Raw genomic sequence first — 17,692 nt, forward strand, 5'->3', positions numbered from 1 at the left:
GTTAGGGTTAGCTACACTATAGAGAAGGGTTAGGGTTAGCTACATTATAGAGAAGGGTTAGGGTTAGCTACGCTATAGAGAAGGGTTAGGGTTAGCTACACTATAGAGAAGGGTTAGGGTTAGCTACACTATAGAGAAGGGTTAGGGTTAGCTACACTATAGAGAAGGGTTAGGGTTAGCTACACTATAGAGAAGGGTTAGGGTTAGCTACACTATAGAGAAGGGTTAGGGTTAGCTACACTATAGAGAAGGGTTAGGGTTAGCTACACTATAGAGAAGGGTTAGGGTTAGCTACACTATAGAGAAGGGTTAGGGTTAGGGTTAGCTACACTATAGAGAAGGGTTAGGGTTAGCTACACTATAGAGAAGGGTTAGGGTTAGCTACACTATAGAGAAGGGTTAGGGTTAGCTACACTATAGAGAAGGGTTAGGGTTAGCTACACTATAGAGATGGGTTAGGGTTAGCTACACTACAGAGAAGGGTTAGGGTTAGCTACACTATATAGAAGGGTTAGGGTTAGCTACACTATAGAGAAGGGTTAGGGTTAGCTACACTATAGAGAAGGGTTAGGGTTAGCTACGCTATAGAGAAGGGTTAGGGTTAGCTACACTATAGAGAAGGGTTAGGGTTAGCTACACTATAGAGAAGGGTTAGGGTTAGCTACACTATAGAGAAGGGTTAGGGTTAGCTACGCTATAGAGAAGGGTTAGGGTTAGCTACACTATAGAGAAGGGTTAGGGTTAGCTACACTATAGAGAAGGGTTAGGGTTAGCTACACTATAGAGAAGGGTTAGGGTTAGCTACACTATATAGAAGGGTTAGGGTTAGCTACACTATATAGAAGGGTTAGGGTTAGCTACACTATAGAGAAGGGTTAGGGTTAGCTACACTATAGAGAAGGGTTAGGGTTAGCTACACTATAGAGAAGGGTTAGGGTTAGCTACGCTATAGAGAAGGGTTAGGGTTAGGGTTAGCTACACTATATAGAAGGGTTAGGGTTAGCTACACTATATAGAAGGGTTAGGGTTAGCTACACTATAGAGAAGGGTTAGGGTTAGCTACACTATAGAGAAGGGTTAGGGTTAGCTACACTATAGAGAAGGGTTAGGGTTAGCTACGCTATAGAGAAGGGTTAGGGTTAGGGTTAGCTACACTATAGAGAAGGGTTAGGGTTAGGGTTAGCTACACTATAGAGAAGGGTTAGGGTTAGGGTTAGCTACACTATAGAGAAGGGTTAGGGTTAGGGTTAGCTACACTATAGAGAAGGGTTAGGGTTAGGGTTAGCTACACTATAGAGAAGGGTTAGGGTTAGCTACACTATAGAGAAGGGTTAGGGTTAGGGTTAGCTACGCTATAGAGAAGGGTTAGGGTCAGCTACACTATAGAGAAGGGTTAGGGTTAGGGTTAGCTACACTATAGAGAAGGGTTAGGGTTAGGGTTAGCTACACTATAGAGAAGGGTTAGGGTTAGGGTTAGCTACACTATAGAGAAGGGTTAGGGTTAGCTACACTATAGAGAAGGGTTAGGGTTAGGGTTAGCTACACTATAGAGAAGGGTTAGGGTTAGCTACACTATAGAGAAGGGTTAGGGTTAGCTACGCTATAGAGAAGGGTTAGGGTTAGCTACACTATAGAGAAGGGTTAGGGTTAGGGTTAGCTACACTATAGAGAAGGGTTAGGGTTAGCTACACTATAGAGAAGGGTTAGGGTTAGCTACACTATAGAGAAGGGTTAGGGTTAGCTACACTATAGAGAAGGGTTAGGGTTAGCTACGCTATAGAGAAGGGTTAGGGTTAGCTACACTATAGAGAAGGGTTAGGGTTAGCTACACTATAGAGAAGGGTTAGGGTTAGCTACACTATAGAGAAGGGTTAGGGTTAGCTACACTATAGAGAAGGGTTAGGGTTAGGGTTAGCTACACTATAGAGAAGGGTTAGGGTTAGCTACACTATAGAGAAGGGTTAGGGTTAGGGTTAGCTACACTATAGAGAAGGGTTAGGGTTAGCTACACTATAGAGAAGGGTTAGGGTTAGCTACACTATAGAGAAGGGTTAGGGTTAGCTACACTATAGAGAAGGGTTAGGGTTAGCTACACTATAGAGAAGGGTTAGGGTTAGCTACACTATAGAGAAGGGTTAGTGTTAGCTACGCTATAGAGAAGGGTTAGGGTTAGGGTTAGGGTTAGCTACACTATAGAGAAGGGTTAGGGTTAGCTACACTATAGAGAAGGGTTAGGGTTAGCTACACTATAGAGAAGGGTTAGGGTTAGCTACGCTATAGAGAAGGGTTAGGGTTAGCTACACTATAGAGAAGGGTTAGGGTTAGGGTTAGCTACACTATAGAGAAGGGTTAGGGTTAGCTACACTATAGAGAAGGGTTAGGGTTAGGGTTAGCTACACTATAGAGAAGGGTTAGGGTTAGGGTTAGCTACACTATAGAGAAGGGTTAGGGTTAGCTACACTATAGAGAAGCTGTAAAGTTAGAGCCACTAGGTGTGTGTGTGTGTGTAGTTCCACTATAGACTGCCTGGGCTTACCAGGATTTATTGTATAGAGAAGCTGTGAAGTTAGAGCCACTAGGTGTGTGTGTCCACTCACCTTGATCTGCTTGGCTCCTGCCTGGGGTGATCAGACTTGGGAACATAGGTCGACTTGGACCACTAGAAAATAACAAATAAATCATAAGGAATAAAGGTTTTAAGTGTCTGTCCTATCTATAAGCTATGGAAAGAAAATAAATATATATACACACACACACACACAGTGGGGCAAAAAAGTATTTAGTCAGCCACCAATTGTGCAAGTTCTCCCACTTAAAAAGATGAGAGAGGCCTGTAATTTTCATCATATGTACACTTCAACTATGACAGACAAATTGAGAAAAAGAAATCCAGAAAATCTCATTGTAGGATTTTTAATGAATTTATTTGCAAATTATGGTGGAAAATAAGTATTTGTATATCTCTAGTTATCTCTCAGGATGACTGTGTGTAATGTCATCCACATTTTATTATTATGTTACTTAGATAGACTCTTAAGGCTTGCCTTCAACCTGCGACGGATTGAATCGTGGCCTCAGGATGACTGTGTGTAATGTCATCCACATATAGACATCTAATTGAACAGCATTCCCAGAGAGACAATACTCACTAGATGTGCAGGGTCGGTGGTTCCTAGATGGACTCCTTTCTGACACAGACTCCTCAGCACACAGACTCCTACATACAACAAGACAATGGTGATGAGTAGTGGGCCCCCTAGTGGTTGCATATGGAAGTGCATTAAGCATTCAGACAGACCGAGAGACAGACCGAGAGACAGACCGAGAGAGAGACCGAGACCGAGAGAGAGACAGAGACCGAGAGAGAGACCGAGACCGAGAGAGAGACCGAGAGGGACAGAGGGACAGAGACCGAGAGACAGAGACCGAGAGAGAGACAGAGACCGAGAGAGAGACCGAGAGGGACAGAGGGACAGAGACCGAGAGACAGAGACAGAGGGACAGAGACCGAGACAGAGACCGAGAGACAGAGACAGAGACCGAGACAGAGACCGAGACAGAGACCGAGACAGAGACCGAGACAGAGACCGAGAGGGACAGAGGGACAGAGACCGAGAGACAGAGACAGAGGGACAGAGACAGAGGGACAGAGACAGAGACAGAGACCGAGAGACAGAGACCGAGAGAGAGACAGAGACCGAGAGAGAGACCGAGAGGGACAGAGGGACAGAGACCGAGAGACAGAGACAGAGGGACAGAGACCGAGACCGAGCGAGAGACCGAGCGAGAGACAGAGACCGAGCGAGAGACAGAGACCGAGCGAGAGACAGAGACCGAGCGAGAGACAGAGACCGAGCGAGAGACAGAGACCGAGCGAGAGACAGAGACAGAGCGAGAGACAGAGACCGAGCGAGAGACAGAGACCGAGCGAGAGACAGAGACCGAGCGAGAGACAGAGACCGAGCGACAGACAGAGACCGAGCGACAGACAGAGACCGAGCGACAGACAGAGACCGAGAGACAGACAGACAGAGACCGACAAACAGAGACCGAGAGACAGACAGACAGAGACCGAGAGACAGACAGACAGAGACCGAGAGACAGAGAAACAGAGACAGACAGAGAAACAGACAGAGACCGAGAGACAGACAGACAGAGCCCGAGAGACAGACAAACAGAGACCTAGAGACAGACAGACAGAGACCGAGAGACAGAGAAACAGAGAAACAGAGACAGACAGATAAACAGAGACAGAGACAGACAGATAAACAGAGACAGACAGATAAACAGAGACAGAGACAGACAGACAGAGACCGAGAGACAGAGACCGAGAGACAGAGAAACAGAGACAGACAGAGACCGAGAGACAGAGAAACAGAGACAGACAGAGAAACAGACAGAGACCGAGAGACAGACAGACAGAGCCCGAGAGACAGACAAACAGAGACCTAGAGACAGACAGACAGAGACCGAGAGACAGAGAAACAGAGAAACAGAGACAGACAGATAAACAGAGACAGAGACAGACAGATAAACAGAGACAGACAGATAAACAGAGACAGAGACAGACAGACAGAGACCGAGAGACAGAGACCGAGAGACAGAGAAACAGAGACAGACAGAGAAACAGAGACAGACAGAGAAACAGAGACAGACAGAGAAACAGAGACAGACAGAGAAACAGACAGACAGAGAAACAGACAGACAGAGAAACAGACAGACAGAGAAACAGACAGACAGAGAAACAGACAGACAGAGAAACAAGACAGACAGAGAAACAGACAGACAGAGAAACAGACAGACAGAGAAACAGACAGAGAGACCTACCTTCTCTCCTGTTCTGTCCGTACTTGGTCTCCCACTGGTTGAGCAGGATGTTGAGGTAGCGTGGTTGTTTGAAGAAGCGCAGGTATCGTGAGGAGCCGTTGGAGGGGAAGACCCGTTCAAACTCTCCCTTCCTGCTCAGCTCGTCCTCCGTCTCAGCCAGGACACGTACGTCCTCTGGAGTCAGAACGTCCAGGATGGAGGAGAAGAAGTCCTACAGAGACAGAGGGGTTGGTTATACTTTATACTACAGATTGATTTCATAGGCAGGTACATCAATATCGTGTTATAAAGCTGGTGTGTCTCACTCCCATCCTAACTGTACAATACGGAGGTTCTGACTGAGAAAGAAGCAGTGGAACGACCCTCCCAAGATGGACTCCTCAGTGGGAAAGTCAGAGATGACGCCAGAGTTAACAAGTTGTGACGTTTCATCACTGACCTTGAACTATTTCAACGAAAAGATTTTAAACTCATCAATGTGGATAACAATGTAGCTAGTTTGACCATATTGTCAACGTTAAGCAAACTAATTCACTTTATTCTTTAGCAATGTTAGCTAGCTCATCTATCTAGCTAAAAGTTTACTGGTTGAAGAATGATTCAGGCTTTAAAAGCACTTGAGGCCTCCCGAGTGTCGCAGTGGTCTAAGGCACTGCATCGCAGTGCTAGCTGTGTCACGAGAGATTCTGGGTTCGAGTCCAGGTTCTGTCACAGCCAGCCGCGACCCGTAGACCCATGAGACGGCGTACAATTAGCCCAGCATCGTCCAGGTTAGGGGAGGGTTTGGCCCAGCATCGTCCGGGTTAGGGGAGGGTTTGGCCCAGCATCGTCCGGGTTAGGGGAGGGTTTGGCCCAGCGTCGTCCCGGTTAGGGGAGGGTTTGGCCCAGCGTTGTCCCGGTTAGGGGAGGGTTTGGCCCAGCATCGTCCCGGTTAGGGGAGGGATTGGCCCAGCTTCGTCCCGGTTAGGGGAGGGTTTGGCCCAGCTTCGTCCCGGTTAGGGGGGGGGTTTGGTCGGCAGGGATGTCCTTGTCCCATCTCGCTCTAGCGACTCCTGTGGCGGGCCGGACGCAGTCCACGCTGACACGGTCGCCAGGTATACGGTGTTTCCTCCGACACATTGGTGCGGCTGGCTTCCATAGTTAAGCGAGCATTGTGTCAAGAAGCAGTGCGGCTTGGCTGGATTGTGTTTCAGAGGACGCATGGCACTCCACCTTCGCCTCTCGAGTCCGTGCGGGAGTTTCAGCGATGGGCCAAGACTAAATACCAACTGGATATCACGAAATTGGGAAGAACATTTTTATAAAAATAATAATAATAAAAACAATCATGTCGGGACTTACGACTTCATAACGGGATTTGAACACAATCATGGTGGGACTTACGACTTCCTGTCTGGGAAACTTCCCAGTAGTTCCTTGGCTCTTCAGACGGCTGCATGACTGTACCTGATCTGCGAAGCGCTGGCTCAGGTAGAAGGCCCGCTTCACTTTCTCATCAGTTGAAATCTCAGGTCTGGATCTCTCCCGTGTCCCTCCACACAGACTACACAGCAGAATTCAACCCGTTATTACCAATCCATTCAGCAGAAACAACAAGGCATCAATGAACAACTCTGAAATGACTTTTGTTCACGGATGATGTTGATTTGAGCCCAGAGTGTGAAAGAGACAGACCCTGCCGGCCCCAACTCACTCCTTCGCCCTCGAACCCTTCAATGTTCGTACGTCTGTCAAATTAAAGAAAAAGGTGAAAAACTCAATCATTACACTGTTTATACCAATCCAGATCCTTCAGATTACACTGCTTATACCAATCCAGATCCTTCAGATTACACTGTTTATACCAATCCAGATCCTTCAGATTACACTGTTTATACCAATCCAGACCCTTCAGATTACACTGTTTAAACCAATCCAGACCCTTCAGATTACACTGTTTATACCAATCCAGACCCTTCAGATTACACTGTTTAAACCAATCCAGACCCTTCAGATTACACTGTTTAAACCAATCCAGACCCTTCAGATTACACTGTTTATACCAATCCAGACCCTTCAGATTACACTGTTTATACCAATCCAGACCATTCAGATTACACTGTTTAAACCAATCCAGACCCTTCAGATTACACTGTTTAAACCAATCCAGACCCTTCAGATTACACTGTTTAAACCAATCCAGACCCTTCAGATTACACTGTTTATACCAATCCAGACCCTTCAGATTACACTGTTTAAACCAATCCAGACCCTTCAGATCACACTGTTTATACCAATCCAGATCCTTCAGATTACACTGTTTATACCAATCCAGACCTTTCAGATTACACTGTTTATACCAATCCAGACCCTTCAGATTACACTGTTTAAACCAATCCAGACCCTTCAGATTACACTGTTTAAACCAATCCAGACCCTTCAGATTACACTGTTTAAACCAATCCAGACCCTTCAGATTACACTGTTTATACCAATCCAGACCCTTCAGATTACACTGTTTAAACCAATCCAGACCCTTCAGATCACACTGTTTATACCAATCCAGATCCTTCAGATTACACTGTTTATACCAATCCAGACCCTTCAGATTACACTGTTTATACCAATCCAGACCCTTCAGATTACACTGTTTAAACCAATCCAGACCCTTCAGATTACACTGTTTAAACCAATCCAGACCCTTCAGATTACACTGTTTAAACCAATCCAGACCCTTCAGATTACACTGTTTAAACCAATCCAGACCCTTCAGATTACACTGTTTAAACCAATCCAGACCCTTCAGATTACACTGTTTAAACCAATCCAGACCCTTCAGATTACACTGTTTAAACCAATCCAGACCCTTCAAATTACACTGTTTAAACCAATCCAGACCCTTCAGATTACACTGTTTAAACCAATCCAGACCCTTCAGATTACACTGTTTAAACCAATCCAGACCCTTCAGATTACACTGTTTAAACCAATCCAGACCCTTCAGATTACACTGTTTAAACCAATCCAGACCCTTCAGATTACACTGTTTAAACCAATCCAGACCCTTCAGATTACACTGTTTAAACCAATCCAGATCCTTCAGATTACACTGTTTAAACCAATCCAGACCCTTCAGATTACACTGTTTAAACCAATCCAGACCCTTCAGATTACACTATTTAAACCAATCCAGACCCTTCAGATTACACTGTTTAAACCAATCCAGACCCTTCAGATTACACTGTTTAAACCAATCCAGACCCTTCAGATTACACTGTTTATACCAATCCAGATCCTTCAGATTACACTGTTTAAACCAATCCAGACCCTTCAGATTACACTGTTTAAACCAATCCAGACCCTTCAGATTACACTGTTTAAACCAATCCAGACCCTTCAGATTACACTGTTTAAACCAATCCAGACCCTTCAGATTACACTGTTTATACCAATCCAGATCCTTCAGATTACACTGTTTATACCAATCCAGACCCTTCAGATTACACTGTTTAAACCAATCCAGACCCTTCAGATTACACTGTTTATACCAATCCAGACCATTCAGATTACACTGTTTAAACCAATCCAGACCCTTCAGATTACACTGTTTAAACCAATCCAGATCCTTCAGATTACACTGTTTATACCAATCCAGACCCTTCAGATTACACTGTTTAAACCAATACAGACCCTTCAGATTACACTGTTTAAACCAATCCAGACCCTTCAGATTACACTGTTTAAACCAATCCAGACCCTTCAGATTACACTGTTTAAACCAATCCAGACCCTTCAGATTACACTGTTTATACCAATCCAGACCCTTCAGATTACACTGTTTAAACCAATCCAGACCCTTCAGATTTGACATTGAAGGTTTAGGGCCAAGGAGCTAAATGGAACCGGCTTTGGTCTCTGTGTCTGAGGACTTTAGTCCAGTGTTTATTAGGGGGTCCTAACACTACACACCTGGGGTGGAATCATTATCCAAAACGCAATCCGTTTGCTCCAAACAGAAACCGTTTCACAACGGAAACCGTTTGCTCCAAACAGAAAAAGTTTCACAACGGAATCCGTTTGCTCCAAACAGAAAACGTTTCACAACGGAAACCGTTTGCTCCAAACAGAAAACGTTTCACAACGGAAACCGTTTGCTCCAAACAGAAACCGTTTCACAACGGTAACCGTTTGCTCCAAACAGAAACCGTTTCAGAACGGAAACCATTTGCTCCAAATGTTGTGCAACAAAAACTACAGTTTCTATTTGACAAATTCAGTTTCCGTTCGGTTCCGAGTGAAGAAAATAAAATAAAAAAACGGATTCCACTAATCAATGGTTTTGATGAGTTCATTAGTGGTGCCAGGTGAAAGGTGTCAACATTTAGGTCCCCAGGACCATAAATAAGGACACACTGTCTAAAAGATATGGTGGAAGCCAGAATATAACCCTCTCTACACTACATACCTGCTGGCAGAGCTGCTGGCGGAGGGAAGCACCTCTTCTCTCTGAGGCAGAAGGAAACCCGCCAGGTTCAACACATCTCTGATCATCTGGCCCTTAATGGCCACGTCCAGAGCGGTGCTGGAGTGGAGGCTGTTAGGAGAGAGGAAGGAAGACAGTACTGGCACCGTTGGTGAGAGGCACCGGCCAGGTTACAGCGAACACCCGTCTTCTGCTCTGTTATCCAACCCACCCTTAGACAACGAACACCCGTCTTCTCCAACCCACCCTTAGACAACGAACACCTGTCTGCTCCAACCCACCCTTAGACAACGAACACCCGTCTTCTCCAACCCACCCTTAGACAACGAACACCCGTCTTCTCCAACCCACCCTTAGACAACGAACACCCGTCTGCTCCAACCCACCCTTAGACAACGAACACCTGTCTGCTCCAACCCACCCTTAGACAACGAACACCTGTCTGCTCCAACCCACCCTTAGACAACGAACACCTGTCTTCTGCTCTGTTCTCTAACCCACCTTTAGACAGAGAACACCCGTCTGCTCCAACCCACCCTTAGACAACGAACACCCGTCTGCTCCAACCCACCCTTAGACAACGAACACCTGTCTTCTGCTCTGTTCTCTAACCCACCTTTAGACAGAGAACACCCGTCTGCTCCAACCCACCCTTAGACAGCGAACACCTGTCTTCTGCTCTGTTTGAGTTTGAGTTTATTTTTATTTTTACAGGGACAGTGCACATTAATCAACGTTTCAGTAAAAGTGCCGGTTTTAGCCAGCCGGCTAATTTTCAACCGTAGTCCCTGGGCAGGTTATTAAAAACAATTACAATATAGACAATAGCAGCATAGAACAAGCAAGACATAGCAACATAGGACAAGCAAGACATAGCATACAGACATAGCAACATAGGACAAGCAAGACATAGCATACAGACAGAGCAACAGAGGACAAGCAAGACATAGCAACATAGGACAAGCAAGACATAGCATACAGACAGAGCAACATAGGACAAGCAAGACATAGCATACAGACAGAGCAACATAGGACAAGCAAGACATAGCAACATAGGACAAGCAAGACATAGCATACAGACAGAGCAACATAGGACAAGCAAGACATAGCATACAGACAGAGCAACATAGGACAAGCAAGACATAGCAACATAGAACAAGCAAGACGTAGCAACATAGGACAAGCAAGACATAGCATACAGACAGAGCAACATAGGACAAGCAAGACATAGCAACATAGAACAAGCAAGACGTAGCAACATAGGACAAGCAAGACATAGCAACATAGGACAAGCAAGACATAGCAACATAGGACAAGCAAGACATAGCAACATAGGACAAGCAAGACATAGCATACAGAGCAACATAGGACAAGCAAGACGTAGCATACAGACAGAGCAACATAAAACAAAAAGCAGCAAGACAAAATTCATAAAAGCAACAAAGTGTTTCCACACCTCACAAGCTACAGACAACAGACAACATGGAAAGCGGCAACACACAGCTAGGGACCATGTTCACAAATCTGATTGACCTTTAGCCATGTCTTCAAGCATTTTGTGAAAGTGTGATGTGTGGTGCAGTTATGTGTGTCTGATGGCAGTGTATTCCAGACATGGGAAGCTCTCACAGAGAATGCAGATTTACTAAAGGTGCTTTTCCTTAAGGGAACTATACAGTCACCTCTCATGGCAGACCTTGTGGATCTGCTGCCATATGTCTGGGTTTTCTGTTTAACAAAAATGTTGAGTGGAGGGGGAGCCAGGCCATTAAGGATCTTGAATACAAGACATGCGTCGGTGTATTGCACAAGATTTTCCCAACTCAAGAGCTCATGCTTTCTGAGGATGTAACAGTGATGATGGCTATTGGGCTTCCTATCAAGCACTTTGAGAGCCTGTTTGTAGACAGACTGAATAGGTTTTAATGTTGTACAGCAAGCTTGGGCCCAACTAGTCAAGCAGTATGTTAAGTGGGGGAGTATCATAGTTTCGAAGTACAGTTTTGCTACCTCTGTAGTCAAACAATTTCGTATAAATCGGAAATTAGCTAGGTTGAATTTGGTTATTTGAATTACTTTTTTCACATGCTTTTTAAAAGAGAGGTTGGAATCAAGTATGATGCCAAGGTACTTAAAATCGGATACCACCTGGAGCTTCTCCCCTGACACATAGACATCTGGCTCAGTAGCATCTGTTGCCCTCTTTGTGAAGAACATGCAAACAGTTTTTTTCACATTGAGATGCAAACACGAGTCACTGAGCCACTTTGTAACCTGGACCATTACAGTAGTGAGTTCTTGTGCAGCTTGTTGTTTGCTCTTTGCACATATATCACTGTATCATCTGCATACATTTGAACTTCAGACCCAGTACAGACAGAAGGCAGATCATTAATGTACAGGCTGAACAGGAGGGGCCCCAGTATTGACCCTTGGGGCACGCCCACATCATAGCTACGAGTGGGCGACAGCTCATTGCTCACTCTGACACACTGAGTTCTGCCTTCAAGGTATGATTTCATCCATCTCAAGGCATCATGGGAAAAGTTGAACTTGGACAATTTTGTGATGAGAATCTCATGGTTAACAGTATCAAAAGCCTTCCTTAGATCCAGAAACACAGCCCCCACAACACCCCCTTTGTCCATCTTGGACTTCACATTTTCCAGAAGAAAGCAGTTGGCCGTTTCTGTGGAGTGTTTCGCTCTGAAGCCAAACTGCATGGAGTGTAATGTGAAGGGGCTGTTGTTGAGGTGGGCAATCAGTTGTTCTGCTACACACTTTTCAACAACCTTTGACACCACAGGTAGTATACTAATGGGCCTGTAGTTACTCACGTCAGCAGGGTCGCCTGATTTAAAGATGGCCGTTATTATGGCCGACTTCCATACCCTTGGAAACACACCGAGACCAATAGATGTGTTGGTGACCTTAGTAATGGGGCCAATGAGTGACTCTTTGTAGTTTTTAAGAAAGGTAGAGTCCATCCCAAACACATCTTTGGCTTTAGAGTTCTTTAGTGAGCTAATCACCTTGTTCACCTTTGACTCAGAAACCTCCCTTATGATGAAGACAGGTTGAGTGTCATTCACTAGCACTGGGCCCAGGAAACAAATGGAGGGGTTCTGTGTCAGTGCCCTGACAGAGTCAATAAAGTAGGAATTGAAGGCTATTGCTATTTCAACTGCATCCTGTGTTAGATTGTTATTCACCATGATTTCTAGTCTTTTTGCAGTGTTACTATGGTCTTTCCCTGTTAACTTTTTTAGATTCTCCCATATCAATTTAGAATTTCCCTTTGCTTCACCAATTATGTTAATAAAGAAGTTTGCCTTGGCCTGTCTAATTTCTTTCATCACCGTATTTCTCAACATGGTAAACCTACGTCTGTCATGCTCTAATTTAGATTTTAGGGCTATTTTTAGAGCATAATCTCGTTCTTTCATCAATTTCCAGATTTCTCCATTTAGCCAAGGAAGAGTGCTCTTTTGGCCAGGTTTGGATTTGATTTGCTTTAGGAAGCCATTTATTGTAGTCTGGATTGTGGATAGAAAAACCTGACTATCAGCTTCCACGTCTGTATAGGACAAGAGATCATTCCAGTTTATTCCCTTAATTGCTTTTTCAAAATAGTTTAATTCACTCTTAGGTATTCTGAGTTGATCCGGCTTTCTAACAGTAGAGAGGTTAAACCTGCTCTTAGACAGCTTTCTGGCTATAAGTGTCAGATTGTGATCAGATAGCCCAGTAACCATATTGAATGATTTAGTCACTCTCTCTGGTTTATTACTGAACACCAAATCAATCTGTGTTTTAGAGCAACAAGTCACCCTGGTTGGCCCTTTAACTAGCTGTGTAAGGTCAAAGGTATTAGTGATTCGTTTGAGGGTTTTCCTACAACACTTGTCTTCATAATTAATGTTAAAATCTCCCATTAAGATGACCTCTTTCCCAAAATCACATTCCCTAAGCATGGTATTAAACTGATCAAAAAACACACTTTTGGTGGAAGGTGGCCTATACATTCCAATGAGGGTAAAAGACATTTGGGGAGACAGTGTAACGTTCAGGCCGATACATTCTAGTTCATTATCACATGACCACTCAATTTGTTTACATCGGATATGTTCTTTAATGTAAATCATCACACCCCCTCCTCTTCCTTCAATCCTGTCTCTCCTGAAAACATTGTAGCCAGGCACAATCAAAGCAGCATATGGAGAGTGTTTATGGAGCCATGTCTCTGAGAGGCAGAGAAAGTCAAGGTTGGAGTCTGTGAGTAGATGTTGAATTTGATCACTTTTTGGAATGACACTACGAATGTTCAAGTGCCCCCCTAATAGTCCCTTGGGCTTAGCTCGTGGGTCCCAGATGACTCGAGAGTGATTGACACATTGAAAAAAGTTAAATTTTCTGTGTTTTCTGACGGCTGGGTTTAGGCCGTTTTGTTTCGTTTTGATTAGGGGCAGTTCGGTAGCGCAATTAACAATCCCTCCCGCTTGCACTGGATGCGGGGAACTAATTAAAATAGCTTGCGTACCAGAAACAGAGTCAGAGATCGCATTTAACGACTCTGGTAGTTACCCAATGATGGAGAGCATGTTGCGGGGTCAAGGGCCCAACGATATGGGACTGAATGTCTTTAGGATATAAACCCAGCAGCACTCCAGTTCCCAGATCAAATCCCCCCTAATATTTTTCCAGCACCTGGCTTGAGATTTGCACCAACTACCTTCCGGGTACAGGTCCAACTCCTTAGCCACTAGGCTACCTACCAACAAGGAGGGACTCTTCCAACCAGGCAGAATGTCTGGTCTGTACTGAAGGCTGTACTGTTTGTTACCTTGGTGAGATGTTGACCTCCAGAACCCAAGGCTTGAGGTTCTCATCCAGCATGATGTCAAAGCCAAACAGCTCGTGACAGCTGTAGGGGGAACGCAGGTGAAGCTTGACCAGCGTGTTGACATATGGGTCAGACCTGATAGACAGAGAGACACAAAACATTAGAAGACATTATAAAGGCTCATGTGTGCTTCTAACAATCTATAGAGCGTTATAACTGCACGGGTCAGGCCTGATACATAGAGAACATTATAGAAGACATTATAAAGGCTCATGTGTGCTTCTAACAATCTATAGAGCATTATAACTGCACGGGTCAGGCCTGATACACAGAGAACATTATAGAAGACATTATAAAGGCTCATATGCCCTATAACAAGCTAAAGCATTGCACCTGCATGTTCACCAAGACACGCATAATTAATTACATAGACGCCCAGAGGAGAACGACTGCCCCCCTCTCATTAAAACCACGGAAGATGAAAGCTGACCGCGGTACTGCAGGCATTGTTTGCAGAAGAACAGGATCCCCCATTATAGCGAATGAAAAAAATAAAGACTGACAACCAATTCCAGCTTATTGAAACAGACAGAGCTGTGCATCCCCCTGACCAGGCCCCCTGCTGCATACCAGAACGGCATTGATGTGAGATCCCGTTTAGACAGTGTTTAGATAGCGTGAGATCCCGTTTAGACAGTGTTTAGACAGTGCGAGATCCCGTTTAGACAGTGTTTAGATAGCGTGAGATCCCGTTTAGACAGTGTTTAGACAGCGTGAGATCCCGTTTAGACAGTGTTTAGACAGCGTGAGATCCCGTTTAGACAGTGTTTAGACAGCGTGAGATCCCGTTTAGACAGTGTTTAGACAGCGTGAGATCCCGTTTAGACAGTGTTTAGACAGCGTGAGATCCCGTTTAGACAGTGTTTAGACAGTGTGAGATCCTGTTTAGACAGTGTTTAGACAGTGTTTAGACAGCGTGAGATCACGTTTAGACAGTGTGAGATCCCGTTTAGACAGTGTTTAGACAGTGTGAGATCCCGTTTAGACAGTGTTTAGACAGCGTGAGATCCCGTTTAGACAGTGTTTAGACAGCGTGAGATCCCGTTTAGACAGTGTTTAGACAGCGTGAGATCCCGTTTAGACAGTGTTTAGACAGTGTGAGATCCCGTTTAGACAGTGTTTAGACAGTGTGAGATCCCGTTTAGACAGTGTTTAGACAGCATGAGATCCCGTTTAGACAGTGTTTAGATAGCGTGAGATCACGTTTAGACAGTGTGAGATCCCGTTTAGACAGTGTTTAGACAGCGTGAGATCCCGTTTAGACAGTGTTTAGACAGCGTGAGATCCCGTTTAGACAGTGTTTAGACAGCGTGAGATCCTGTTTAGACAGTGTTTAGACAGCGTGAGATCACGTTTAGACAGTGTGAGATCACGTTTAGACAGTGTTTAGACAGTGTGAGATCCCGTTTAGACAGTGTTTAGACAGCGTGAGATCACGTTTAGACAGTGTGAGATTCCGTTTAGACAGTGTTTAGACAGCGTGAGATCCCGTTTAGACAGTGTTTAGACAGCGTGAGATCACGTTTAGACAGTGTGAGATCCCGTTTAGACAGTGTTTAGACAGCGTGAGATCCCGTTTAGACAGTGTTTAGATAGCGTGAGATCACGTTTAGACAGTGTGAGATCCCGTTTAGACAGTGTTAGATCACATTTAGACAGTGTTTAGACAGCGTGAGATCACGTTTAGACAGTGTTTAGACAGTGTGAGATCCCGTTTAGACAGTGTTTAGATCGCGTGAGATCCCGTTTAGACAGTGTTTAGACAGCGTGAGATCACGTTTAGACAGTGTGAGATCACGTTTAGACAGTGTTTAGACAGTGTGAGATCCCGTTTAGACAGTGTTTAGATCGCGTGAGATCCCGTTTAGACAGTGTTTAGACAGCGTGAGATCCCGTTTAGACAGCGTGAGATCACGTTTAGACAGTGTGAGATCACGTTTAGACAGTGTTTAGACAGTGTGAGATCCCGTTTAGACAGTGTTTAGACAGCGTGAGATCACGTTTAGACAGTGTGAGATCACGTTTAGACAGTGTTTAGACAGCGTGAGATCACGTTTAGACAGTGTTTAGACAGCGTGAGATCACGTTTAGACAGTGTTTAGATCGCGTGAGATCCCGTTTAGACAGTGTTTAGACAGCGTGAGATCCCGTTTAGACACCGTGAGATCACGTTTAGACAGTGTTTAGACAGCGTGAGATCACGTTTAGACAGTGTTTAGACAGCGTGAGATCACGTTTAGACAGTGTTTAGATCGCGTGAGATCCCGTTTAGACAGTGTTTAGATAGCGTGAGATCCCGTTTAGACAGTGTTTAGACAGCGTGAGATCACGTTTAGACAGTGTTTAGACAGTGTGAGATCCCGTTTAGACAGTGTTTAGACAGCGTGAGATCCCGTTTAGACAGTGTTTAGACAGCGTGAGATCCCGTTTAGACAGTGTTTAGATAGCGTGAGATCACGTTTAGACAGTGTGAGATCCCGTTTAGACAGTGTTAGATCACATTTAGACAGTGTTTAGACAGCGTGAGATCCCGTTTAGACAGTGTTTAGACAGCGTGAGATCCCGTTTAGACAGTGTTTAGACAGTGTGAGATCCCGTTTAGACAGTGTTTAGACAGCGTAAGATCCCGTTTAGACACCATAGATATACTGTTGTATATAACTCTGACTTACGCAATGATGGTTTTCATGACGATGTCCTTGATCTTCTCCCAGATCAGCGTGGTGTTGACTCCCTTACAACCCAGGTAGTGCCACAGCGCCTTCAGAGCCCTGCCACACACACACGTGCGCACACACACACACACACACACACACACACACACACACGTGAGTATAATTATAGAATGAAAACCCTGTCATGTGCTACCGACATGCATGTACACTACCGTTCAAAAGTTTGGGGTGAAATGTCCTTGTTTTTGAAAGAGTGTGCAAAGCTGTCATCAAGGTAAGGGGTGGCTATTTGAAGAATTTCTAATATGTATATTAGAAATTGTATATTGAAATTGTGTGTATATATATATATATTTTTTTTGTTGTTGGTTATTACATGATTCCATATATGTGTTATTTCATAGTTTTGATGTCTTCACTATTATTCTACAATGTAGAAAATAAAGAAAACCCCTTGAATGATTAGGTGTGTCCAAACGTTTGACTGGTAGTGTGTGTCTTATGTGCTACTGGCATGTTATGTTATGTACGTTATGTATGTGTCATGACTGTCCTGATCAGGTCAGGTTACAGGAGACCACAACCCTACAGATTATCTCTCAACCCCAACAGAGGAGGAGAGATCTAGGGGTCTCTAGGGGTTTTATGACCCCTCACGCCCCTGGTAAATGTTATGGAGTCTAGTTGATAGGTATTCGACTAGCCGGACTGTTCCCCGGACTCCATGTGTAGGGATTTGTACAATGCACAAACAAGGCTATTGAACCTGACATTGGTGTCTGTCTTTATTCCTTTATCCAACATATCATACTGAAACAGTAAATC

At 44.5% G+C, this 17,692-nt stretch overlaps 1 protein-coding gene across 6 annotated transcripts in view; it reads right to left on the bottom strand.

Annotated features, from left to right (window-relative positions):
• The window catches only part of ttll4 (tubulin tyrosine ligase-like family, member 4), a 55,433-nt gene that overhangs the window by 15,877 nt on the left and 21,864 nt on the right, over positions 1-17,692 (bottom strand). For 3 of the 6 annotated variants that reach the window (XM_090230495.1, XM_090230496.1, XM_090230498.1), the window contains 7 exons: positions 16,865-16,963; positions 14,133-14,267; positions 9,272-9,400; positions 6,274-6,370; positions 4,828-5,038; positions 3,150-3,217; positions 2,598-2,659 (listed from right to left, as the gene is read on the bottom strand). In XM_090230495.1, coding sequence (XP_090086621.1) covers positions 2,598-2,659; positions 3,150-3,217; positions 4,828-5,038; positions 6,274-6,370; positions 9,272-9,400; positions 14,133-14,267; positions 16,865-16,963 — 801 coding nt within the window. Of the gene's footprint in view, positions 1-2,597; positions 2,660-3,149; positions 3,218-4,827; positions 5,039-6,210; positions 6,371-9,271; positions 9,401-14,132; positions 14,268-16,864; positions 16,964-17,692 lie in introns of all 6 variants that reach the window. The other 3 variants (XM_090230493.1, XM_036975347.2, XM_090230497.1) reach the window with 1 other exon arrangement.

This window comes from Oncorhynchus mykiss, chromosome 3 (genome assembly GCF_057628025.1).
Source record: "Oncorhynchus mykiss isolate SJ-2025 chromosome 3, ASM5762802v1, whole genome shotgun sequence".
NCBI classification, from domain to species: Eukaryota; Metazoa; Chordata; class Actinopteri; order Salmoniformes; family Salmonidae; genus Oncorhynchus; species Oncorhynchus mykiss.